At 37.4% G+C, this 27,119-nt stretch overlaps 3 protein-coding genes across 5 annotated transcripts; all 3 read right to left on the bottom strand.

The window, feature by feature from the left end:
- Positions 1 to 240: 240 nt before the first annotated feature.
- LOC137947876 (protein HOTHEAD-like) lies at positions 241 to 2,807 on the bottom strand. Its single transcript, XM_068793697.1, has 5 exons — positions 2,494 to 2,807; positions 1,714 to 2,359; positions 1,193 to 1,577; positions 547 to 1,112; positions 241 to 443 (listed from the first exon to the last, which is right to left on the bottom strand). The coding sequence occupies exons 1-5, from the start codon at positions 2,573 to 2,575 to the stop codon at positions 389 to 391; spliced, it is 1,734 nt and encodes a 577-aa protein (XP_068649798.1). The 5' UTR covers positions 2,576 to 2,807; the 3' UTR covers positions 241 to 388.
- Positions 2,808 to 7,525: 4,718 nt separating this feature from the next.
- On the bottom strand, positions 7,526 to 10,711 carry LOC137947807 (scarecrow-like protein 28). Of its 2 annotated transcripts, XM_068793593.1 has the most exons (2): positions 8,043 to 10,711; positions 7,526 to 7,944 (listed from the first exon to the last, which is right to left on the bottom strand). In XM_068793593.1, coding segments are annotated over exons 1-2 (1,938 nt in total). In that variant the 5' UTR covers positions 9,980 to 10,711; the 3' UTR covers positions 7,526 to 7,943. The 2 variants fall into 2 exon arrangements, with proteins under 2 accessions (XP_068649694.1, XP_068649693.1); XM_068793592.1 differs by having other exon boundaries at positions 7,526 to 10,711.
- Positions 10,712 to 11,229: 518 nt separating this feature from the next.
- On the bottom strand, positions 11,230 to 26,210 carry LOC137947808 (protein REVEILLE 6-like). Of its 2 annotated transcripts, none has more exons than XM_068793594.1 (9): positions 25,936 to 26,210; positions 24,665 to 24,722; positions 23,968 to 24,091; positions 23,475 to 23,654; positions 23,255 to 23,368; positions 22,973 to 23,082; positions 22,251 to 22,310; positions 11,760 to 11,866; positions 11,230 to 11,664 (listed from the first exon to the last, which is right to left on the bottom strand). In XM_068793594.1, exons 1-9 carry the CDS (start codon positions 26,136 to 26,138, stop codon positions 11,643 to 11,645), a joined length of 978 nt encoding a protein of 325 aa, XP_068649695.1. In that variant the 5' UTR covers positions 26,139 to 26,210; the 3' UTR covers positions 11,230 to 11,642. The 2 variants fall into 2 exon arrangements, with proteins under 2 accessions (XP_068649695.1, XP_068649696.1); XM_068793595.1 differs by having other exon boundaries at positions 23,475 to 23,576.
- Between the last annotated feature and the right edge of the window lie 909 nt (positions 26,211 to 27,119).

The following is a 27,119-nucleotide window of genomic DNA, read 5'->3' as shown; positions in this document are numbered from 1 at the left end:
AACTCGAGTTCGATTCCAATTTTAGGCTTGAGGCTAAACTCGAGTTCGACGTATTCAAATCAAGTCAAACTCGTACATATGCAAGCTCAAACTTAGCTTGGGTCGAAACCACCCCTATCCATCCCCAATCCGAAATCAGATGGGGTCTTTTTCTTAGCCCCATACCCTACCCACAGCGGTGGAAACTAAAACCAATGTAATTTTATCTCTTTTCCTCGTCCTTTCATCAAAGGTCCCCAATTAAATGTGAAACACTCTTGAAATTTATTAACCTGTCTCGTTTCATTTTTGGATTTTTTTAATGAAACTCCAGAAACAGAACAAGAAAAATAAAAAACCAGTGAATCTCTCTCGGTTTCAGTACCAGAAAAGAAAACCTAAACTTCTACTAGTCCAACCCATTTATTCCAAGTCTCTCGTTCCGGATCTTAATTCCCATATACCTGCACAAGAAAGAGGATCGAGAAGCAAGAAATCAAACCTTTGTTAATGTTGATGACAGCAGCAAGAATTTAAGCTAGCAATGGTGTAGTTATAAGCGGTTACCTTCCCAGCATCATGACCGTGGCCTGTGGGTTCGTCCCGGGGGAGAAATTGAAGGTGGAGCCGTCGATGATCCTGAACGCGTCGATGCCGAGAACCCGGTAATCGGGATCCACGACTTGGTGGACATGGCAGCCTCCATGATAGTGCCAGATGGTCATCACCGTGTCTTTGCAGTATTGCTCTAAGGAACTGGAGGCGTTGCCGTGACGCGGCCGCAAGTTCACCGGGAAGTTCAGGGTCATGTTCAGCAGCATATCGGTGTTGATGAAAGGGTATCGGAATTTGGTGAACGCGTTTGATTCTATCACTTTCTCGATTACTCTGATGCCCGCCACGCATCTCTGCAGATCTCTGGGGTCCTTGAAGTAATTGAAAGTCACGGATGGGTTGTCTTTTGGGTTTCTGGTTCTTAGCTCCAGGTGACCGGTGGAGAATGGGCCGGGGATCTTTTCGAGTATGAACCCACCCCGGAAAGCAGTATCGTCCAGACGGCTCTCCATTTCGACTGCCTTGGCTATGGCTTCTGGGGTTCTTTCCTTGGGTGGAACGATGGAGATATGCCCCGTCTGCGACGAACCATTATTAATGATTAATGGGAAACTGTCCGAAATTATAAGGTGATCGGAGAAGGAGAAGAAGCAAATACCTGAGGGGAGAACATTCCGAAGCTTCTTGAGGGGCCAGCGGAGGCGAAATTGGAGCCGCTGGCGGCCTCGATGTAGCTGCCGACCTTGGTGATGCCGACGACTTGTATCAGGGAAATCTCCACCGGAGAAGGAGACGGAACATAGATTGCATTCATGGGGTTGTCGGACATCCCCTGACCCACCATAGGTTGATCCAATAGTACATTGATGCCAAGGGATCTGAGATGCGTTGCTGGTCCAACCCCGCTCAACATTAGCAGCTGAGGGCTGCCGATTGAGCCGGCGGAGAGGATGATCTCGTTCTTCGACCCCCTTGTCAAGTATGCCTTGTGTCTCACGCCTGCTGAATCTCTAAAGATCACACCATGGGCAAGCGGCCTCGGTCTCCCTGTTTCTCATTCATAAAAACAAATTAAAGAGGTAGGTAGCCGTTACCATCATTTTGTTTTCTTTGACGACAACCTGGTTTTTTCCATTTTCTGAGGTAGATCATTTACAGAAAGAATAAGAATGCCGGTACTTGCCTTTGGTTCTGAACATGATCCTGCCCACAGTGGCGCCTAAGAGGACGGTGAGTCCTCTGGGATTGGCGTATTCCAGCAAATCCGCAGCGGTGTGCCTGTGACCATTTTTATCAAAGATGGTTCCTCCGACCTTCGTCCCATAAATGTGATCGTACGTGAACCCATTGTAAGGCAACACTCCTGCATCCAAGAGCCCATCTCTCACCGCCGATTGCCATTGCAGCATCGGCGGCTGGAAAGCTACGAGCTTCTCAACCCACTCATATGAACGATTTACCAGCTTCCCGTCCCATCCAACATCTTTGACGTATTCGGGGCTTGCTCGAGTGTAGAAGCCGGCGTTGAGGCAGCTCCCACCTCCCAAGACCCGCGCCCGGTTGTTGAAAACCCCGTCTTCAGAGGTGAAGCTCTGGGAGGGCGACGTCGGGGAGTGGTCGGCGAGGGTGTCACCAAACGTCCTTATGCTGCTGATGTTGGCGTTGTCGTAAGGGGAGCCACCTCTCTCCAGGAGGAGTACCCGGAAGTTTTGGGAGAGCGTGGAGGCGAGAGGGCATCCGGCTGTTCCTCCTCCGATGATGATGTAATCGTAGTGAGCGATGGGAGGAGCCGTCGTTGCTTGATGAACGAAGGAATAGTTTGGAGCTGCAACAATATCAAAGAACGGAGAAATCACCATGTTAATAGAAATGCGATGAGGTCGACAATTTATCTTCTTTTCAGTGGGATCAACCGTGCATTTTAGGTTTAAGTTAATCGGAGCAGAAGAAGAAGAGAACCTGTTTGGGAGTAACAGAAGCCATGAAATGACAGAAAAACGAACAATAAGGCCGAAACAAGCCTCCAAAGTCCAAATGCCATCGCAGTTTTAACTTGAATCTCGACGCGCAGAAGATACTTCCAAATGCAAAACAACCCAAAGAATCACGATCTTGGCCAGTTTATGTACCAAACTCCGCCGATCTCGTAGTTAATAAATCCCTCCGCTCAAAGATTTCATCGCAGCTCTGCAGAAGAGCCTCCCTCCTCAACTTTTTGCCCACACAGATAACATTTAACCCTGCTCAGAACCTGTCATGCCCTGCTTCCTGGCTTAATATAAAGACGACGACGACGACGACGATGACGATGTCACCAAGATAGTGACTGGATATCTTATCTTAAATTCATTCTCATGTCGAACAGCGTTTCAGAGCAGTAAACAAGTAGCGAATACGTATTTGCTGTCAGTGAACCGAATCTCTCCGCTCTTGAACTGCCCTCGTACTTGACGATTTAGATGGATTGTGCATGGAAGCCAGTAGAAAAGGTAAAAGGAACAGAAAGATCGTGATCACGAAAGCAAGGTCATAATAGTTTCCAACTGCCATGAAGAAAAGTAGCTGAAGTTCAATTCCTGCACTGGTATCAGTTGGATTCCTTTAATTCGTGGAGTTAATGTCCACCACTTCCCCTCCGACATTAGAAATGAAACTGTGACGAAGACGGAGACGAACAAAGAAGAAGATCGCTGGCGTTTTATTGGACTCAGCTACTGGTTTTGGTATTAGTTGGGATTCATGAACCAGCTAACTGATGAGCCTGTAATTTGGTGATGATTAAATGCAGAGGAGAGAGGCCCGGCGACTAAGTTTGAAGACGATAACTGGCGACAGGTCCTATCGACAAGGTGACTGTGTAAAGATTTGGAGTTCCTGAAAATTTGAAAGTGATCAGGGGGAATTGTCGAAGTACATGGATTTATGAAGATTTTTAAAAGCCTACAGAGAAATTTGGTGGTCAGTGAGATTCCATTAAAATCGAAATTATGGTTGAGGATGAACATAACATGCCATTTTAGTCAGAATTACCAATAAATATAAAAAAAAAATTGTATTGACCTTCCAATTTATTGTAATATTTAAATATTAAATAACAAAAAATTTGAATTGAACACTTCATTTTGAAAAATAGTTTGAGTCATTAATTGTCTAATCCATAATTAAACTAAGAAATAATTATTTTTCTAGTATTTAAAGAAAAATGTGGGTCTAGTTTGGATGACCTAGTTTTGGAAAACCTCTTTGTGGGTCTAGTTTGGATAACCTAGTTTGCTGCTGCAAAATCTATATGAAGGTATCACTGTAATCGACTGTTACGATCAATTGAATAACGTAATTCCCTATGTATACAACATTGTCATTGGTTGTAGAGATAATTGATGTAACTGTTATAATGCAACCCAAACAAATTGAATTGACTCTAAAGTACAAATATCTTGGTAATGGATTGGCAAATCAAGATAGGATTGTGAACCATTATAAGTTCTTGTGTATTATATGTAGTTTGGTTGTTTTATGAAATCAACATTGTGTATTGAATTTATTCAAATTGTGAACATGTAAAAAATTAAGAAAAGGAGTAAAAAAAATAAAAAAAATTAGCAAACCCATTCACACCCCCCACCCAGCCACTATGTTTGTTCCTCATGGAACCTAACAAAGATGACCTCCAAAGCTGATTTCAAATAGTGGGGAACACTTTGGTATTAGACATGGCCAATGTCGCATGCTTCATAAAAATAAATGAGGTAAACAATCAATTAAATAGATGAAATCTAACTTTCTAAAAACTAGCTATTTGAGCATAAAAGGGATCTTTCATCCTCTAAAAAAACCAATGATAAAATGCTCAACAATTATTTAAAATAATTAGAACTTTTCTCCATGAGTTGTTGGTCACAATGGTAGGTCACTTATATGATTTTGTGACATAATGAATCTAGATCGAAGCTTGGAAGATCATTGCTACACTTTCTAGTCACACTTCATCCAAATAACCTATTTTCTGTTATTGCCTCATCATTAGGAGTGGCATCGAATCGAGCCGGGGGGGTTCTTTTTTTTCGGTTTATTTATTTGCCTACCTTGATTTTGTTTTTATTGTTTTATGATATCTAGATTGGTTCTGTTGGAGTACTTGTAACTCGGGATTTTGATTATATAGCGCTTATTTTTGAGTTGCTATTGTATTTATGTGCTTCCAAAAAACATTGATCTGCTTAATCCTCCTATTGAGCTCGAGAAAAGGAGACATAAGTTGTGCAGAGTTCGAACTCTTTTTTATGGTAATTTTTGTTCTTGTTTTGGGATTTTAGGATGTGAAATGTCAAGGATGCTTCAACATGTGTGTTCCTGTGAATTTTTCTTTTTGTTTGTGCAATTCATTTATTCAAATACAGAGATTGCTCAATTTCTATCTTTCACAATATTTATTTCCTATCTAAGTATGATGGTTGTTTTTTTTATATAACCGAAGAGACATAACTTGGTGTTGAACTAGTCTTATCTTTTCTCATTTTCATTTTAGTTGTAATAGAAAGATGATTTTTTTATTGTTCTTCAGCCATTCTCGGTTGTGGTGTGCGGCAATTGCCAAACCGTTTTGTGTCAGGTAACTGCGGTGTGTGCAACACTTACGGAGGGATGCTCCTTCATAAATAAGGGCGACTTAGGAGATTTTCATGTGATATTGATGTCCGCTAGTTTTGTTAGAGGTATGGGCAAACAAGCTACAAATGAAATTGCACGGGAAGTCAGTTTTGTTGAGATTGTGTTTCAATGTGTAATATTTTAATCTACTACAAATTGGGTTATTAGGATTTTTTGGGTGGGAAAATCTGTTAAAGTGTAATCTCTGTTTTAACTTTACAAATTCTACAATGGATACCGTGAAAAGAAGTTTATTTTTAAAGAAATGCAAGGTCTGAATTATATTATCCCTCATGAAATTTTCTTTTTGAGTTGTTTTTAACTGTTTGTTCAATTCCATGCATGTCAATGGTGCATTGGTTATTTGGGGTAATGTGTATTGAACTATTCCTAGTTGTGTTTTTCTACTGCTTTGCATTTTCTTCTGCGTTACAATAATTTTATATATAATTTATTTGACATGTATTTTTCAAAAAATTTAAATATATGTTGGAGCTCGAATTCGACTCGAGCTCAAGTACGAACTCTATTAAAATTATGGGGCACGAGTTAGATTACAATTTTAGGCTCGAGGTTAGGCTCGGCTCGAGCTAGAGTTCGAAATATTTAAATCAAGCTCGATTCAATGTCACCCCTAATCATCATGTTAAATTAAAGAAACTTGCTTCCAATAGCTTTCTAATTTTATAGCTTGTTTTATCAACTCAACCAGACTTCCAATAGACTTCTAAGTTTGAAACTTGTTCAATCAACATGTGTTTTTTTTTTTTAATAAATCTTTCTCTAGTGCCTTGTTAAAACCCTATCTTGTTAGAACAACTAACTGTGGTCAAATAACCTCCTTCCAATAATTTTCCTTGGTTATTTTTTGTTGGGAATTTTAGTATTACCCAATTTTTTAAAAATAATAATAAAAATAACCAACTTTCAACTTAATTGCACAAATATCTAAGTTTGACCGATCAACTACACATGAGTACAATAAAAGGTGACACGTAAAGTTTTATTGCTTTCATCACACCACATCATCACTCAAAGAGTCTTACACCATATCACCCACCATGTCATTGGGACACCATATCACACCATAGGATGCCACATCATCAAAAAATATTTAAAAATATAAAATTTTAAAAAATATCTTCAAGATTTTTAAATTAAATATTGGTATATTTTTAAATATATATATAAATATTTATATATGTAGTTAATAATTTTTTTAAAAAATTAATTATTTTAACTTTTTTATTTTTAAATATTTTAAAAAATTAAAAAATAAAATATTTATATAGAGAATAATATTTTTGAAAAAAAATATGATTTAAATATTTTTAAAATAAAATATTATTTATTACATTAGGGAAATAAAACATGTACCGATAAATTAGATTTTTAAACTCTAAAATAATTTTTTTAATTAAACAATATTTTATATCAACAATAAAAGGTGTTAAATAGGTAAGAATAATTTTTTTAACTAATTAATATACGAATTTTATGTTTTGTTATATAAAAAAGAAGGTAGAATATTTTTACAAACAAATAAGAATTTTAAAACTAAATTATTTTTTACTAAATATTGCATTAAATTAAATAATATCTAAAAGTAAAATAATTACTTTAAGGTATTAAGTAAAATAAAGTATTAATTATATTAAAAAATATTTTTGAAATAATTAATAATCAATTTTATTTTATTTTAAAGTAACGAAATGAAATGAGTAAGATTTTTTAAAACCAGAAATTAATATTTTTTTTAAATATTTACAAAATATCTTAAATCAATCATGAAAAAAAAATGGGAGAAAAAAAAGCAAACTGATGCGGAGGGCTTACGTGTGGCATTCAATGATGTGGCAGATGAAGTGTCATCCTATATGGAGGATGACATGGCTCACCGATGATGTGACATGCGACATGGCATAAGCATCTTTGGGCGCTGACTTGGTATGATGATGTACAACCTTTGACTGTACATTGTAATTGACGGGTTAAAGTTGGGTATTTATGTAATTAAGTTCAAAAGTTGGTTATTTGTGTTATTATTTTTAAAAAATAGGTAATATACCAAATTTCCCTGTTTTTATTTGATCAACATGCTTTGTCTAAACAACTTACCTTCATTCGACCAATTTTTGCTCCTAGGGTCATATAATGATTGTAACATCTATCCATGACAGTTGATTTCACTTGTTTGTTATCATCAAAATCACATAGAATGAGAATTTTGATAAAATCTCAATCCTATATAAAGTAGGAGAATTTGTCTCATGAGGATACCAAAATTTTGTTACTATGACACATTTAAGAGGAACAAAGATTCAATCACTCTTCATACATAAGACATTAAAACAGCTTTATTTCATATATAAGAAGATACCCAAATTCATACAACATTATAGGAACAATACAACCCTCCCAATCTTCCTATCAACAACAGAAAGAGAAGAAGAAGCAGAAGCTGTGAATGAAAAGGGAATTAAATACCTACAGAGTTTACAAAAGAATAGAGAGAAACCTGAAACCTGACTCTTTTTGCTCCCCAACCAGGAAGGAAAGGAAAGAATGAAAGAATACCCAACAAACAAAAGAAGCTCTTGAAAATATTCTGGGAGAATCCTCAAAAAATGCACACAAATAACTCTTTCTGTAACCTGTTCTTCAAAACGCCCATCAAAGAATGAAATAATGTTGCCTACCTACAAAGAATTTCTACTTTGTATATCGTTTTTGGAGTGTGGGTGGGTGAGAAGGAATAATCTGTCAAGGAAGAAAAGAAGAGAAGTCATATAGAGGATGAGCTGCCACCAAATTCAATGGGCTCCCAGGAAGAAACAGTGTACAGAGACTGGTCTAACCATTTCAGTGTAAGGCCATTGTCATTCTCTCCTTGTTTCTCCACTCTGTAATTCTCACACGAGAACATCTTCAGCAACATGCGGCTTTGAAGGGTCTCTCTGTCTTCAATTCGGACATTTCTAAATCCTCCTTCCTCCATTAGTCTGCTCCAAGTTGCAGAAGTTTCGTGCCTTTCTACTCTTTCACTCCCTTCACATGCCAGTATGTTCCTGATCTCCCTGGCGAACATCTCCTCTACCTTGATCCTAGCCGGGCTGTCTAATGGCAAACCAGAGTCGATGGAATCAAAGATTGCGGAATAGTACTTGAGCGTAGACAGAAACCTGTTTTCCCACCTGGGGTGGCTATGAGCAGCTTCTTGCTCTCCGACGAGGACGATGCTCGGGTTTGTGCTTCGTATTAAGCCTAGAAAATCTTTCAAGCTCCCGCCTGATTCATCATAAAGCAGCTTATGTAGTTGGAGAATGCAATTCACGGCGACAAACTCCCCTTCCTTCACATGAAGCATCCATAGCCTCACATCCTCTAGCCTATCCACAACTGCATGGAATTCGAACGGCAGATTCAAGGCTTCTGCAAACCCCGCCAGCCTATCTCCTGTGTCTTGGAGATCCTGTTTGGATTCACCAATTCCAGTAATTCTCACATGACTGGGTGGGTTTGGCCTCGAAGCCAGACTCTGAAACAAACCTGTCCATTGAAGCCCTTGCTTGAGATCAAAATCTATGATGTGTACCCGGTCTTTTCCGTCGAATGCTCGCAATATGATCTCATTCGAGGTGTAGTGAAGAAACTTGGGAATGGGACTTATATGATTGAGGAGCCGGAACGAGGTGGCTACATCGTCCTCAGCTCGGTCCATCTCTCGAGGGATGGTGATATGGAAAATATGAGGCCACATCTTCGTTATCCGAATCGCCAACGCCTCGGTGAAATAAGCCACGACCCGATGGATTGGAGTTGCTCCCGATGGTGAAGCTAGCTCACCTAATCTGGCCAAGTGCTGGTTTATGGCAGAGAAGTTCTTGGACCTGATGGATTCTACACAAGCAACCAGAAGCGCTACAAGCTCGAGACCCAAACTCTCTGCTTGGTTTTGCTCTTCACCTGCTACTCTAGCTTCTCTGGATGGGTAAGGCACATGAGATCCGTTCCCGGTTTCATTTTCAGGCGAGTTACTATCCTTCAACTTTCGAGCGGAGCTATCAGTCTCTGATGAGGAACTTGAAGTCGGATTTGTTTTCCTACCCTCTTCTTCGCTTGTATTGACATCCTTGTCTCCTTTAGTTTCCACCCAAGGACTTTTCGACAGTGGCAGAGGAGGAAGTATCGCATCCCTATTCATAAAACAGATTGTTTCTTCCTCAGATGAAGTCGAAAACTGAGCTGAAGAGGGCCCAAGGCTCGTGATCCCGAGCACCGGTCTCGGGTCTCCTCCGGTCTGGTTGAACCAGTAATCACCACCGTAGTCCATTTGGTTAATACTAAGTCCATCCCCCTCATAAGAATCATCCGGTGATACTGTATTAACGCTGCTACTTCGTTTCCTCTTCGCTCTGTTAATGCATGTATCCTCAGACGAACTGTGCTCAGAGAACCTCTTCAAGTTCTTCCCCCTCTCCCAAAACCTGTCTTCGATCTCTCCTCTTCCATCCCAGAACCCAGTCTGTGTGCTACTAATAGGAGAAGGTACCCTAACATTTGGTCTAATAGAGCAGCTTTTCCTCGTTTCTACTGGTACTTCAACCAAAAGACCAACTGGCCTTGAAGACTGGGATCTTGGAGCTGCTTCTTTATGGGTGAAACTGCGTGGAAGATCCAATCTTTGCGCACTATTCATGGAACCCAACTGGTAATGGCAAGCTTGGAACTGTGCGGAAGCCTCGCTGCTTAATCGATGCCTTGGGGATAACAATGTTGGGCATCCAGCCAACATTCTCTATACTCTTCCGGTCCTCTGATATATTTTTTCCATCCACGTTTCAATTCAACCTCTTTGTTGCTCTGCTGTTTTTCATTTCCAATCTTGTGTTTCTTTTTGTTATAAATCAATTCGGTACAAATTCACAGAGTATCTTTCATGCTCAAAGATCATAGATGGTCAGAAAGAATTAAGGTTACGAAAAACTCAATCCAGTAATGGCGCAAGAATGGAGACAGAGAATGGACAACGGAAGTAACAAAAAAACTGAATGGGTTTATGAATCTCTTTACTGGAAACTTACAGAAAAGATAGGAAGTGTATCAGCTATGAGAAATCGACAAGTTTTAAACTTTTGATTTGGAATTAAAGAATATGGTTAGAATCGAGTTAAACTTCAAATAAACGAAAGAATAAAAGAATTTACGGAAGACTCGACACCTACCAGGCCGGAAAACCAATCTACGACTCTGAACATGACCGGGACCTTCACTGATTAAACCCAACTTCCTTTGCAGCAATGCCTCCAAATCGACGCCCGGAGAATCCGAGAGTGACCCATTCGCATCTGCAGCTAAAATCTCGATAATGCTTGCAAAAAACGACTTCCTTGATCCGAAAACTCTCCATTCCCACTGAGACTTACGCGCTCTATCCAGACGGTAAAAACAGAAGGAACCCAGCCCCAACTTTTCTTCGATGTTGCCGAAGAAATGATTTCTGAGGAGAGTCAGAAAAACTCGAAACTCTGGCAGATTGACTTTTTTTAAAAGGAAACTTCAGAAAATCGATTCCACCCGAGGGAGTAGGAACAAGAGAAAAGGGGAAAGCAGGACCTGACTTGACCTTTCGATGTGATATGGACGGTCCGGATTGGAGTCAAGATGACCGTTGCTCTGGTGAAATATGACCGTTGGAGGGGTGTACGCACGTGCGAGTATGGTAACGTACGGTTTTTTTGTGACCGTTGTAAGTTCTTCTCGTTGTTGCCCTGCCAAGATTCCTGTGGCTTCCATTTTTCCCTGTCAGATTTATTTATTCTTACTCTTGCAACGATTCCGGTTGGGGTAAATTGTGGGCCCCGTTTATGATAGATTTATCAAATTTTACAATTAATTTTAAGTTTAAATTCTGTAAAAGATGCAGAGAGAGAGCTTCAAGTTACCAGAAGAGATGTTTGTTTTCTTCCATAAATGAGCAGTGCATTCTCTTGATAGAAAAAAGATCAGGAAAGAGATGAAGGAAAGCTTCAAGTTACAGGAAGATATTTTCGTTTTATTTCATAAGTTAACGGTACAACAAAGCTAAAGACTTGCAAAAATTCCACACACCCATTTACATAACTTATACAGCAACTACAAAGTAAAAAACTCAAGCTTCAAAAAGACTCCCTGTACAGAATACCTCTAACAAAAATGACTACTCTTAAGAACCTCAATAACCCTTTGAAGTAGGATCTTTACAGCTATCTTCAAAGAGAAAGCAGACACCAAATATATCACACTTCTCAATCTGGCGTATCACACTATACAACAGGCATATAAAGGATGTTCCATGGAGCTTACTGATCCTTGGCCTTGGCTCTGGGCGTTTATGTTCATCAGTCAGTTAATCCAGACGAGTATACGAACTAAAACCTACGTAGTACAACAGGTATCTAAAGGATGTTCCATGTAGCTTACTGATCCTTTGCGTTTGCTCTGGTGTTAATGTTTATCAGTCGGTTAATCCGGACGAGTATGTGAACTGAAAGCTATGTAGTACACAATAAAGGGTATACAGATTGATCACTTACTTGGGAGTGAGCGGAGCAATGTCTGAGTCCTCAGTTTGTAAGACATTGTTTATTTTTACAGGCTTGCCTTCTTCAGAGCCAACATCATATGATGAGAGCAGCCTTCTCTGCATACATTAGCAAATAAAATGTTAACCCCCTATGTGACTGGGTGAGGCGATTTTGATTCCGCTAACACAAAACACTTTGGAATAGTAATCAGAACCTGAAAGAAAAAGATCATTTTGCTTATAGGACACTAGCTGATTCTGTGTCAGCTATCAACAAACAGAGCAGTCATGTATTGGAAAATCATTCTGTGACCATGGCAAATCTACCACTGTCCATTTACTGAGACTCAAATCCTAAAACAAATCCCAAAAAAATAAAAGTCAAACAAGGCATATCCTGTGGTCAACCATCCTCTAAAATTGAGATCCCAAGCAACAGGTGTCCTCTGATCTTCATAATGCTTTCTTAATTGATTCAAAGATTTTTGTTGAATGTTGAATGTTGATTTCTCAAATACACAACCAACTTGATGAGGACAGAAATTTAATTATTTCTTTGAGTTTATGTTATCCTTTTTTTTTTTTTTTTTGAAAAAATAATTCCAGTAGAGTTCTATTGAAATAATAATTCTAGTAGATATAGGGACTAACATGTAATTATTTACTTGGGTTTAAGCTGTAACTTCTGCTTTAATTTTATTTGTTACTTTTATTTGAAAATTTTCTAGTTCAGCCTAGTCATGGGTTAAGTGCCCATTAGGGTTTCTAATTGTGTCTTAATGTTTTTTTCTTTTTTGGAAACCTGAATAGAAGAATTCAATTCTTGTAACTCAGGACAGAACCCAAGACAGCAAAGTACTGATGCCAGCCAGCATTTTGTTCCTCTCAGAAACTACAGATCACCATCTCAGGATCAGCTAAAAGAAATCTCAAAACAGCTATAATCGTTAGAAACAAACTGAAGATAATCAGCTAAAAGACCCAACCGAGAAGAACCTCTGTTAACCTTAATGAACATCAACCCTCTGCCAGGCCACAATATAATAATATCTAGCAATCTAACCTTACCCGAAGAAGCAGAACATGAAGATGAAGATGAAGATGAATGAGGAAAAGGAGATCACGATGAAGATGATGAAGATGAAGAAGAAGAAGATGATGAAGATGAAGAAGAAGATGATGATGAAGAAAAAAAATCCACATTGAACAGCAGAGTAGAACAGTTGAGATCAATAATGGCACAATGTAAAAGAAAAGTTACCCATCCAATGTGCAATTCAAATGTCTAAATTGGTGATTCAATCTGTCTATGATGATTATAAAGAATCTTACTATTACCTATCCTGGAAATGAAAACCAGACCTCAGAAATGACTTAATGCTCATCCATGTTTGACTGGTTATTCTTTATAGAATCTGAAGGACCACCAGCTAATGGTTCATTTTAACCAACTCCATTGGTACCACAATACTGGGTGTTTTTCTTAAATAGCCGTGTTTTAGTTTTCATTCTTATGATGTTAGACCCAGGACATGGAATGTGAGGGTTCAAATTCTTATCATTTTACAATCCAGCTGTTAATTTTTTGTTATTCTATTTTGATCTAGGCCTTTGAATGTGTTGAATTTCTGGAGAAGAAAAATACTTCTCTAACTTGTTATAATTTGAGTATATGAGCCTCTACTTATAATTGAGGAAACAAGTAAAATTCAATTACAATTAAACTACCCTTACCCGAGTTACACCAAAAGTTAAACACTAAAAGATAAGTCCTAAAACAATTGAACAACAAAACATAAATAGAAGAGTAAGGGGGTTAGTCCACCATGAACTTGAAACGAAGTGAAGATTTCAATTCATCTTAAATAAATTGATTCAACTTCAACTCATCTTTGGGTGTAAGTCTAGACGAGTTTAAGTGCACTGGAAAACAGATTCCAATGTTAGTGTCCCAAAATGGAAAATATGATATAAACAAGAGAATGAGTAATTTTTAGTAATATACTTAAATAGAACATATACCTAAACAGATAATTAACCAAAATAAGCATGGTTACTACACTTATAAGTGATTTAATGTGTAGTATTTTTTTTATAAAGGATTTAATGTGTAGTATTAAAATATATTAATAAACTAATTAATGAAAGACTATATTATATTACTTTTATAATTTATTATAAATTAATATAATAATTACGTGTGATTAGAATAAATTATAAAATAAAAAAATAAAAAAATAACATAAGAGAATATAATAAATAAATAAATTATATTTTTAATAACATAAAATATATTTTAACATTAAAAATATTAATTTAATACAGTAATAAAAAATAAATATAATAAATAAATAAATATATCATTTTATCAATAACATAATATATATTTTTACGTATTATGAATTAATAATTTATTGTCACAAAATTTAAAACCATTGGTTTAATTAATTATAGAAATGGGATAATTAAACAAAACAATTTATCAAATGTTTATTTTAACAATATTTTATTATGACTATTAAATCACTAATTTAATACAATAATTATAAAATGAATATATTGAATAAATAAAACAATTATTTTATAAATAAAAAATATGGATTATTATTTTTAAGACACTGATTTAATTTTTCCTAACTTCGGAAAAATTAAACCAGCTTCGTCTTCCTCATGGTGCTCTGATGCGTCGTATTCCTCACAGCGCCGATAATGGCGGGAGACTACGGCGGGCCAGCAGGCGGCGCTTTGATGGTACGCCGAGAGGGAGAAGAGATGGAGGCCGAGCCTGTGATGGCGGCTCTGCAACAGAGGTCGAGAGGGAGAAGAGAGGGAGATGATAGAGAGAGAAAATTCGGGAGGAAGCGAAATGTGAGAAAAAATTTCCTTCGGGGGAGGGAGGGAGGGAGAAACGCGTCCCGCGCGCGATTCATGTTTCGCAAAATAGGTATGAAAGCTAATTCCCCCGTTTTTACCTAAGCACATTACCTGACGTGATTCAAATGAAGAGGAGGTCATTTTGGACTAACGGCCTAATCGTATGAACTGAGTAATATGGGAATAATTCATGTCTGATTCATTTCGAACTAACCCCCCTCCCCCTCCCCCCCCCCTAATATAACTACAACACCTTCAAATAAACTCAACAGTGAGACTTATTCCTATGTGACTCCTCTTAGATTCTGCAATATTAATTTAGGCTCTTGTGAGAATCACGTAAGACTCTTTCATATTTATTCCCCATGTAAGGATAGTGGCTAAAAAAGCCACCAGTTTTCTTTCCTAAAAACGAGAAAGGGAATTCCATTAAAAAACATAAGGATTACAAGGAATAATATGAAGGACATTGAAAAGAACAAACTAAAATCTCAAATGGGAAATCAGGAGCTAACAGCAAGATGCTGCAAGGTGAGACCTTCCCTAGCTAGACTATCAACAATGCTATTTGCTCTCCAATGAGTGTGCAACCAAGAAATGCTCAAATTTCTATAAAGGTCTTCAATCTCATTGAAGTACATCGAGAAGCAGCTAGGAGGATTCTTGCTACCGCTGAACCACACTTAGAGAAAAGCATTCCAAACAAAACATGTAGAAGTTGACTGTCACTTTCATTTGTGACACAGTAATGAGTGGAGAAGCAGTCACTCCATATGTTCGATCTACTTATCAAATTAGTGCTATTCACCAAAGCTTTGGGTAAGAAAGAATTTAAGAAATTTTGTAACAAATTGAGGCTCTTTGATATATATGCTCCAGCTTGAGGGGAGTGGTAGAATTCATATAAAGATATTTTTGTCCTTTCACCCTTCTCGTATTTACCTCTGAAAGCAATTAGGAATCATGTCAAAAACATAAGGTTCAAGTTTGATAAGTTAGAATGAGTTGTATTGAGTGAGTTTTTTTTAAGGGTATTGTTGTAACTTTACTCAAAATCACTTAAAGTTGGTTTAAATAGAAAAGAGAGTCGATTTTTACCCTAAATGGTGCTGAATACAATGCACTCTTCCCTCTTTATTCTCTCTATTCTCCTCCTCTTTTTCTCTTAAAATTTACATTTTTACACAGTTAGCCCTTGATCACAAAGGTCTTTGCATATCATATAATACACTTTTAGATTCTTTTGTTTTAGTTTAATTTTATTGGTTCCTAATAATGTTTCATTATCATGAAATGCAAACAACTTTTCAAACATAATTACACCATTAATTTCCATATCATGCCTTAAGTTTTACTAGGTCTCTCCATTTACCCTTAGAAAAGTGAATCTACTTTACCTTTTTTTTCCATATTCAATAGAGAAATATCTAACTGATCTCATGTGGATGATTCGCAAAATACGTATGAAACCTAATTCCCCCGTTTTTGCCTGAGCACATTACCTAACGTGATTCAAATGAAGAGGAGATCATTTTGGACTAACGACCTAATTGAATGAACTGAGTAATGCGGGAGTAATTCATGTTTGATTCATTTTGGACGAACCACCCCTAATATAACTAAAACACCTTCAAATAAACTCTACAGTGAGACTTATTCCTGTGTGACTCCTCTTAGATTCTGCCATATTAATTCTGACTCTTGTGAGACTTCTTGTTGTGAAAATCACATAAGACTCTTTCATATTTATTTTTCATGTAAGAATAGTGGCTAAAAAAGCCACCACTTTTTTTTTCCTAAAAATGAGAAAGGAAATTCCATTAAAAAAACACAAGGATTACAAGGAATAATATGAAGGACATTGAAAAGAAAAAAATAAAATCTCAAATGGGGAATGAGGAGCTAACAGCGAGATGTTGTCGGGTGAGACCTTCCCTAGCTAGACTATCAACAATGCTATTTGCTCTCCAATGAGTGTGCAACCAAGAAATGCTTAAATTTCTATAAAGGTCTTCAATCTCATTGAAGTACATCGAGAAGCGGCTAGGAGGATTCTTGCTACCGCTGAACCACACTTAGATAAAAGCATTCCAAACAAAGCATGTAGAAGTTGACTGTCACTTTCATCCGTAACGCAGTAATGAGTGGAGAAGTGGTCACTCCATATGTTCGATCTGCTGATCAGATTAGCGATATTCACCAAAGCTTTGGGTAAGAAAGGATTCAAGAAGTTTTGTAAGAAACTGGGGCTCCTTAATATATATGCTCTAGCTTGAGGGGAGTAGTAGAATTCATATAAAGGTATTTTTGTCCTTTCACCCTTCTCGTATTTACCTCTGAAAGCGCAAAGGTTCAAGTTTGATAAGTTAGAATGAGCTGTATTGAGTGAGTTATGAGGGTACTCTGTTGTAACTTTACTCAAAATCACTTAAAGTTGGTTTAAATAGAAAAGAGAGTCGATTTTTACCCTAAGCAGTGCTGAATACAATGCACTCTTCCCTTTTCATTCTCTCTATTCTCCTTCTCCTTTTTTCTCTTAAAAGTTATATTTTTACACATTTGACCCTTGATCACAAAAGTCTTTGCATATCATATAGTACACCTTTAGATTCTTTTGTTAATTTCATTGGTTCCTAATAATGTTTCATTATCATGAAATGCAAACAATTTTTTCAAACACAATTACACCATTAATTTCCATATCATGCCTTAAGTTTGACTAGGTCTCTTCATTTACCCTTAGAAAAGTAAATCTAATTTGCCTTTTTTTCCATATTCAATAGAGAAATATCTAACTGATCTCATGGCCCAACCACTCATGCACTGTTATTATTTATGCTCACCCTACTACATTAGTATAGTGTTATAAAATTCAGACTTGACCAGCAGGTTGAACCCTAAAAGTTACAGTTTTGGAGAAGAATTAAATTTGAGCCCTATATCTAATCGTAAGCTTACAATAAAAAAGTCATTAAATACCCATCATCTAAAGACTACTAATTAAACAGTTAAAAGGAGAATCATTTATCCTGAAGTATAGAGTAATTACAATTTTGCCCCTCTTTTCTCCCATATCTATCAACACTCCCCCTCAAACTGGACCATAAATATTATGCATGCCTAGCTTGTGACACCTAGTAGTAGAAGTCTTTTACAATAGCCTAGGTGAACAAATCTCCAAGCTGCTCAAATAATCTCATGTGAGGATTCACAACCTTCCCAAACATAATTGCATCTCTAATAAAATAACATCCCACCTCTACATGTTTAGTTCTTTCATTAAATAATGGATTCCTATCAATAAATATAGTTGCATGATTATCACAAAACATCTCCATGGGCTTTTCCTTCACAAAACCAAATTCACCATGAGAATTCTCGACATCAACTCATATGCATTGAGTATTAACCCAATAATCGGCTTTTGCATTTGATCTAGCTAACACATTTTGCTCCTTGTTTTTCCAACTAATTAAATTTCCACCAACAAAAGTGCAACAACCGATAGTTGACCTTCTATCAAGTTTAGAGTCTGCATAACCCAAATCTGAATCCAACTACATCAAGATGATTAAATGTTGTAAAGTTCCAACCCTTCCACAAAGATCCCTCAAATACTTCAAGATACGCACCACTACATCTAGGCTCCTCCATGAATCAACTAACCACTCCAACTGAACAGGATATGGAGATATGTTGTAGTATACAACAATTTACCCACCAGTCTTTTGGATTGGACTACGTAAAATCTTGACCAATGTCTACAAGAGTATCTAACGGTTGTTCGCCAATAACCGTGTCTTGGGTAAGAAATCTATGATATACTTTATCTAATAAAGAACCACTCCTACAAAATTCTGTGTCACTTTTATCTCCAGAAAATATTCAAACCACCCAGATCCTTCGTCCAAAAATTTTTCTTTAAGGTAATTCTTAGTCTGTTCGATACATGTATTGTCACTTCCAAATATGACAATATCATCCACATAAACAATTAGGATCACAGAAGTAGGGTGATCTACATGACCTCCGTGAAAAGTAAATTCCATAATATTTTGCTGAATTTCTCAAACCAAGTTCTGGGGCGTTGCTTTAAACCATAGATAGTTTCCCTTAATTTCCATACCCTATCTTCCTTCCCTAAGTAACGAACCCAAAAGGTTGCTCTAAATATACTACCTCCTAGAAATCATCATATAGAAATGCATTTTTAATATCTAACTGGTGCAAATTCCAACCTTGATTGAGAGTTACTGAAATTTGGATTCAAACTGAACCCTATCCATAGGAGAAAAAATATCAAAATAGTCCACCTCACAGGTCTAGGTATAGCTTTTGGCAACTAGTCACGTCTTGTATCTTTCAATTGGGTCATCTGCATGATATTCAATAGTGTAAACCCATCCAAATCTCACTGGATCTATCCCTTATGGATGTTCACAAAGCTCCAAAGTCTGACAAGACAGCAGGGCGTCCATTTCTTCCATGAAATCGAGCTAAGAAAGAGATAACAAAAGAGAAGATAGAGAATGTTGCAAGACAATAGGACAGGAAGAGATAGGAAGGGGTTTTCACCCCTCATCCTTCACTATTTATAAAACAACAAAGAAAACAGTAGTAATACAATCCTCCTTACATGAGGAAAACCAAATCCCAATACTAGCCTTAGTAATCCTAAGAACTACATATAAAAACAAATTAGAAAGCTGCTCTACACATACAAAGTGAGCAGCATACAGAAATAAGAAAGTTAACATGCACAGGCTAAGTTTTTCTCATGCTTCCCCTCAGTTTAGAGTTTATAACTACAACTTGTTCCAGAATATATCACAATTCCCCATCATAAGCATAAGAAAAAAGAAAACACAATTTTGGCCTTCAAAAATTTCAGCTTTTGAATTTGTAGCTTTCATGTGGTCATGAACTGCTTCGTGATTTCAACGGTTGAGTACGCACTTGTAGTATAGTTCTTGGACTTGGCTCATCAGCACTCGCGCACTTATACTCTTTTCTCCCCCTCAAGCTAGGGAATACATGCCAATGATTGCTAGCACTCGAACATGATAGAAACTCTTGTGTTTGCCCTTTCTTAAAAAAATATTAATAGAAGCTCTAAATCATTCAACTTCTCCATCTCCCACCTAAATAATAGACCACCTCTCAAGATGTCCCATTGGACAAAACAGACAGATCACATACTAGTAAAGACAATGAAGTTTTACAACCCTACCAAGAGAGTATAACACAAGCAAAAAGTTAAAAATACATGGGTGACACAAAGTGGACCATCTAATGGCAGCAGATAGTACCCACTTTTAAGGGCAGTAAAAGAAAGCCACCACTTTTTGAGGACAACAAGAGGAAGTCACCCACTTTTAAGGGTAGCAATAGGAAACCACCCAGTTTTATGGGCAGCAGTAAGAAACCACCCAGTTTTAAGAGCAGTAGTACGTCAACTAAGACAAAAATACCCATATGCACCAAAACTAAGACAACCAACCCAAGGAACTCAAACTAAGGGACTGCTATATTCAATTCTCAAACACAGAAATTTTTCATAACACAAAAGTTCAAACCACACAAAGTCATTAAATTTCTGAACAGTAAACAAAATACCAAACATAAGGAATTGATCTCACCAGATAGGAGAAAGTCCTCTACACAATTTGAGATGGAATGAGAGAACCACATAAATATACCTTTGGTATATGTTTGATAGGGAGAGCTAAAGAGAGATGTCAAACTGCAAATCAAAATTGAAACTTGAGACTATCTTCCATTGTAAATTTTGGTCTGATGGCTGAGATTGGCCTGTTGCAGTATATTATGCCAATTCAACACCCAGTAAACTAGCTTACTCAATCAGGCAATTGTGTCATTTCTCACACAAAGGCTCACCACAACACAAAGACAATGGAAGGGACCAATTACCCCTTCCTCTCTACTCCTCCCATTCCACCCTCCCCACTGCCACATGGCCACCCCTAGCCTCCCTGCTATGCGACAGCAGAAACGGTGAAGAGTTCCTCCCCATTTGGGCTATTTTTTCCACTTGTTAGGAATTCGACGCCCTAATTCCAAACTAACAAGAGCAATAATAATAATCACAGACGAAAAGAAAAGCAAGCACAAATAATGACACAAGATTTATACAGGTTCGCCTCAAGGTAAGACTACGTCCTGTCTTCCACCGCTACAGTAATCTACTATGAAGATGAAATAGTTTACAAAAGAAATCACACACACTTACAGGTGGTTTTTCTCTAACCTCGGCCGCAACTAATGATCTTACTCCAGGTGATAAAACCCTAACAACGGCACCCCCAAATATAAAAAGAAAATTAGGGCAACCGGATTACATGTGTGAAATCCCCAAACTGCCCTTAATGAAACAGTAGTCAATATATTGTGGACCTTTCGGGGGCTCCCCACCCCCCTTCTAACTCCCACGACGACCTTACCGCAAAGGTGGATCCGCATACCGACTCAACATAAGGCGTTGATTAGGTTCCACAACTTAACACTCCCCCCATCCCTTCCCCTACCTAAAGAAGGCGAGTGGGACTTTAGTCCCCTTCTAACTAGAATATCATATGACATTATCTTTGAGTCAACTTGTTGTCAAACCCAATTGACCTAGGTTCAATGGAACTCAATCACCTTGTGTGGTCGGTGATGGGATCATAAACTTGACTTTTGTTCATTTGACACAGTTTCCTATTTGTTGAGAATCTGAAACAAGGAATTACAAAATTCTAAGAGGATCAGTTCATGCCTAGACAAGAAATGCTTTTTGAATGTTGATTATACACACACCACACCCCTTTTCCCCTAGTAATAGTTGAATCCAATACTTCACACCAGATAGCCCCCAACAATCTATTCTAACCCATATTAGCTTCCAATTTCTGTGCTATGTCATTCTTCTAAACAAAATTATTTGTGCTAAATACTTAATCCTTTCAATAGATATCACATGCCCTAGCCAGGACCAAAGAGACCAGTCCCACTTGATACTCACCATGATAAATTTAAGAAGCATCACAATGGACAATTCGTGACGTTTAGGCATTTTGTCAAAATTTCCAACTTTCAAACCTGAAGATATCAAAAGAAAATTGCTTTCGCTTTCTACAAGTAGACATTTTACGGTTAATAAGATCCTTGATCAGCAAATCACCTTGCTGATGTTTTAGCTAAGGCTGGATTTCTTAGATCTAAACATGTAATTGGGGATCTTCCCTTTGGGCCCTTTCTCAGTTTAATGGAATCATCACTAGTTCGAATAAAAAAAGAAAAATCCATACCAGCAGCATCAACTTGCAGAGCTATTAGATCATCTTATCCTACTTTTTGAAGCCTTTATTCTATCAGGATTTTGTTTCTCAAGAATGCATTTGAGGATGCAGAAACTCAGTAGCACTGAATCAGATTGAGGCCATCATACTATTACTTCTGGTCATCAGTGAACAAAGAGTACATGCATACAGACCATAGTGTGTGAACCTCAAATAAGCAAATCATTAAAGGAGACAATTTTTTTCTCACTCCAACCCATCAGAAAATTTGAGGATGTCAAAATTAAATAAAAAAATTTGACCATATTATATAAGGTACAGGAACTCACATGGTCTTCAAATTCAGGGCTAGACAAATTGACAGAGAGGTTTTTCATCAACAAAAGAACCTGGGATAAAACCAGAGAGAGCATTGCATTAATTGGCTGTTACATAACAGAAGTTTATAACTTGAACAGAATAAAAGAGAATGATATTATCATAGTGAATTATTTTTGAAACATATCACAGGTAATCAACTAAGGACCCATACAAGATCTCAACTAAAAGGTACAGAGAGATATGCAAGACAATAAGACATCTCAAGAAACAAAATGAACCAATAAGGAAAATGTTAATAACGTAGATTGCTGTAAATATAGAGTTTTAAGCAAAGATAACATTTATTCATCACAAATCATTTGATGACAAATGACAAATCCAACTGATGGTCAAGCAATGGCATCTGTCAACATGCTCAGCAAAGTGTGCACCTAAAGAATTGGATATCTAGTTTGTTAAATTTATTTTGTTCTTTCTTTTTTCTTTTTTCTTTTTTTTTGAAAATGGTTCTTTCTTGCTTCTACATTCTTTTCCTTGCACACAATCCTCCAGATTATTTAAATTTACACCAAAGAGCATGAGTCCCAAATAGAACAACCTTTTCAAGATAGATGCAGATGGCAATACAATCATACTAATTAACTGATTAATATTTGATCAACAAAAAAACACATGGTTCAGATCTTCACAATCCTAGCTATTGTCAAGGAGAAAAGAAGCAACATCATACTGTTTCAACATCAATTGGATCCATCTCCTTCAGTTTTTGCAAATGACCAGTTGTATTTGGATCAAAGACACTGCCAATGAAGCTATACACTTGAACAAAATCTGGCATAACTGCAGAAACGCACAAAAATAAATGATATTGAGAACAGAATACTGAATTTTCAACAGAAAGAAAGAGAAAGATCTGAAGAAACAAGATTACAATTAGAAAACAAAATAAAAAGAAAATAGTTTCTGAAGGAATGGATGTAACCATTACAACAATACACTACATGTTACTTGCCTCGAAGAAGTGGCCCACGGATTGCTTGATCAGTTGCTTCACAAGTTGGCCATGTTCCAGTGGGGCTTTCAGTGCTGCTGCAGCATACAGTAGGCCCACCAGGTCCTCTATCATCTATATTAGAAAAAAAAGAGAGAAAAGAAAAAAGAGCGTGAATTAAAGTATCCAGCAAGGGAGCTAATTAGGCCATAATACATTTTTAAGTGCTTAAGAAATGAACCTTTTGTCGGATGTGATACACTGACAGCTGGCACCGAATTTTGAGGCCAGGAAGATACAACAGATGCATTTGTGGTAGAATTCCTCAGCACCGAAGATGAATCTATTTGCAATGCAAATCCCGGCTCAACAAGACATGATGAAGATTGAAATGCCATTGAGGCTTGGGATAGGATAGGAGCTGCAAAATGTTCCCATTTGATGACCTAAAAACCCACCCATATGCATATACAAGAAAAATCGCACGCGGATTCACATATTGTTGGGGTATTGTATCGGGTACCCAAAAATCTGGGAAATATCCACCAGTACCAATATTTCTCAGGGTATTTTAGGGTATCTCAGAGGAATAACCTAGTAGCAGACACCTCAAAATCCAAGATGTACAAGGTGGTACCAGCATATACAGCCTAATACATGAAAATGTGTTGTGTCTGTGTAGACAGATTGTTTTTTATTTTTAAGAGAGAGAGAGAGAGAGAGCAGTTTCTTACCATTTTTAGAGGCCTTTTGTGGATAAGGGTGGGCTGCTTTGCGCTTAGGTCGAGGAGGTGGTACATGTTCACTTGTCCCGCTCTTTTGAACCTTCAAAAAATACTTCTGTGCATGGCTCCGAATCTGCAAACACTAACTTGATCAGGTGGAAACAAATTTGACAGAAGAAGTTTATCTGTTTTATGTATCCACTTTGCTTCCGACTACTGAAGTAAGAAAGAATCCTGATGAGAGCAGGAAACATCTAGCTAAATGACATAAAATTTGGAAAAGAAACATGACAGTGTTTTTTTTTTTAGAAGTTCAAAGCAACAAATCATTGCACTTGTGTAGATCTTAGCTAGACCAGTTTGTTCTCTCATGGCAGATTAAGGAAAAGGTTGACCACATGAAAAAAGGCTTCAGGGAGTGCAACATACGTCTCATGCATTTTCCTCCTTCATTCATTCACTTTTATTGCAACACAAGTCTTACATATTTTCCAACACAATTTCCTTCTCCATTCACTTTCTTTATAAAGCCAAAAAAATAATAAAAATTTAGATGCCTTTGTACCACATTTTGTTTATGTGCAGATTTCATTTCAAAATAGAGACAATGTAGCATAAAAATCTCTTCTTTTTTTTGAAAATGAACAAAGCATAAAAGTCTTTAACTAAATTCATTCTGGCATAGAGATAATGCATTTCAAATTACCTGAATAACTGTCTTTGAGCCAACAAATGCTTCGATTTTCTTCCAATCACGATCAAAACTGAAAATAGAAATCAAAGTAATCAAATATTGAAAAATTTTACCCAAAAGAAGTAAAAACATAGAGAGCAAACTAAAAACCACAGAAAAGTGTAGTAATGAACCTTCAGGAGGTACAATGCTCAGTATTCAGCAAGCAATTGAAACATAGCATCATACAGATATATAATAGAACTCTATTCACTGCCCAGAAGGCCAATTCGAATTAATTCACAGGTCAATAAATGCAGAAGAAGATAAAGAGATCTCAAATTAATTCGCAATCCCTAGCAATAGCTTTGCTCCATTCTGGAGACAGTCCAAAATATATGAACAAACCTCAGCAAATACCAAATAATAAACCAATACCCAAGATGTCATCTTTAGCCACAATCAAACTCAGTGTCAGTACCACATAAAGAAAACAGCATATCTCCCTAGTAAGTTAAAGAAAAATAGCAGAAAACAAAGTATCTAGAAGCTATAGCTCACACAGTTGATTTTAAAGTAAAAACACCTAGAACAAATTTCGCAAATGATAAAAAGGGTCCAACTTATGACGCCAAACCACTTCAGATCCAGGAAATTCATGACATGACAAGAGAGGCAAACCCAACTTCAATAACCAAGCTCGAGACAGAACATCCAAAAAAAGAATCTGATTTCACAGGAACGTCTTCCCATTTATTCAATAGCTGTGCGACAGAATCAATATTTGTAATTTACTAGCCGATTAAATCCCAGGAACATGGTTCACTCTAAACATTCAGCATTGCATTTTTATAAGTTCACAATATATATATCTCAATCCTAAAAGAACTTCGATAAATGCAATCCTGCACCGCATACTGCAAACCCCCGGTCGAAATCAATGAATGCTATAATACGCCAACAAATGCAACATAAAAAATAAACACCAAATTGACAATAACCTATACAAAGGATAAAGTGTCAAACACCCACAATTCACTCAGTTGTTCTCAGAATTCAACTCTCGAAAAGGAAAAAGCAACCAAACAAACAACGTTTCAAAATGAACTAAATATAGTGCACGAACCACATTAAGTGTCCACTTCAACTCATGAAACGGCGAAAAACCCAAAACCCCATTTCCTTAACCAAAGTCAACAAGAAAAATTCAAGACATCGAGAGAGCCAATAATCGAAATGGAGTAAAACAATCGAAAAACAACTAAGAAGAGAAACCATCATCTAGAAAAGGCCCAAATACATACAGCTGGAGAGCTTCGAGGAACTTATCATGCTCTTGTTCGGTCCAACTCTCTCTAGATTTGGTGATGGTATATGGCTTCCGGATCTTCTTGCTGGCGTCCTCGGCGGACGCAGTAAGGGAGCCGAGACCGGGAAGAGCCATTTCGAAGGGGTGAGCGTGGCGCTGATCCAAGAAGAAATTTTCCGGCTGGTTAGCGGACACCATATGCTTTTTTGTGCTCTCTCGACGGGTTGGAATTTGTCGGGATTAGCAGCGTTAGGCAGATGTGGCTCCAAATACCACATCTCCTACCTCAGTGACAAAAATTAATAATGACGACGACAAATAACATGGCGAAACCTGGCAGGTTTTCGCTCTCGTTTACTTTACTTAAACTGTATTAAACTAATCTATCCTTCTTCAAAAGGGTTTATCCAGTTAAGACTAAGATGGGCTAAAAAGCAGGCCAGCAAGACTCGCGAGGTATAAGCGGGGAGGCTCGTGGGTTGACCCCACTTTTGAAATTTCTACCTATAAAATAGAATAATTTTCCACAACGCCTTACGCGGATCGCTATGTCGCGGATTGACCTTCGCGTTAAGGTCATTGTGGGGGTTGGAAGGGAGGCAGGGAGCCCCCTGAAGGTCTACGATATATTGATTTTTGTTTCATTAAGGATAGTTTGAAGATTTTATACTTGTATTATAGTTGCACTAGTTTTCTCTTTATATGTGGGGGCACCGTTGTTAAGGTTATCATCGAGGAGGATCATCAGTTGCGACTGAGAGATGTTAGAGAAAAACATGAATATATGTGATTTCTCTTGTAAACTATTTCATCTTCATAGTGGATAACTGTAGCAGTGGAAGATATGATGTAGTCTCTCACCTTGAGGCGAATCTGTATAAATCTTGTATTCTTCATGCTTGTTTTCTTTTCTTCTTCTGTGATTATTATTGTTCTCGTTAGTATTGAATTAGGACGTTTAATTCCTAATGCTCTCTATAAATCATCATGAGAAATACATTTTTCCTCTCTCCCTTCCCTTCTTCTTTCTTTCACCTTATCTCTCCTTCCCTTTTTCCTTTTCTTCCCTCTCTCTCGTCCCCGTGTTGACCAGGATTCCTCCCACACGAGTAAAAATTATTGACTCACGTGGCTTCTCAGAAAAGGGGTGAATTGAGAATATAAAATAAAAATTTAAGG

This window comes from Aristolochia californica, unplaced genomic scaffold (assembly GCF_029961685.1).
Source record: "Aristolochia californica isolate CCGP_79_NKW_82.1479 unplaced genomic scaffold, dmAriCali1.0.hap1 SCAF_13, whole genome shotgun sequence".
Classification (NCBI taxonomy): domain Eukaryota; kingdom Viridiplantae; phylum Streptophyta; class Magnoliopsida; order Piperales; family Aristolochiaceae; genus Aristolochia; species Aristolochia californica.
This window is presented reverse-complemented; position numbering and strand designations above follow the sequence as displayed.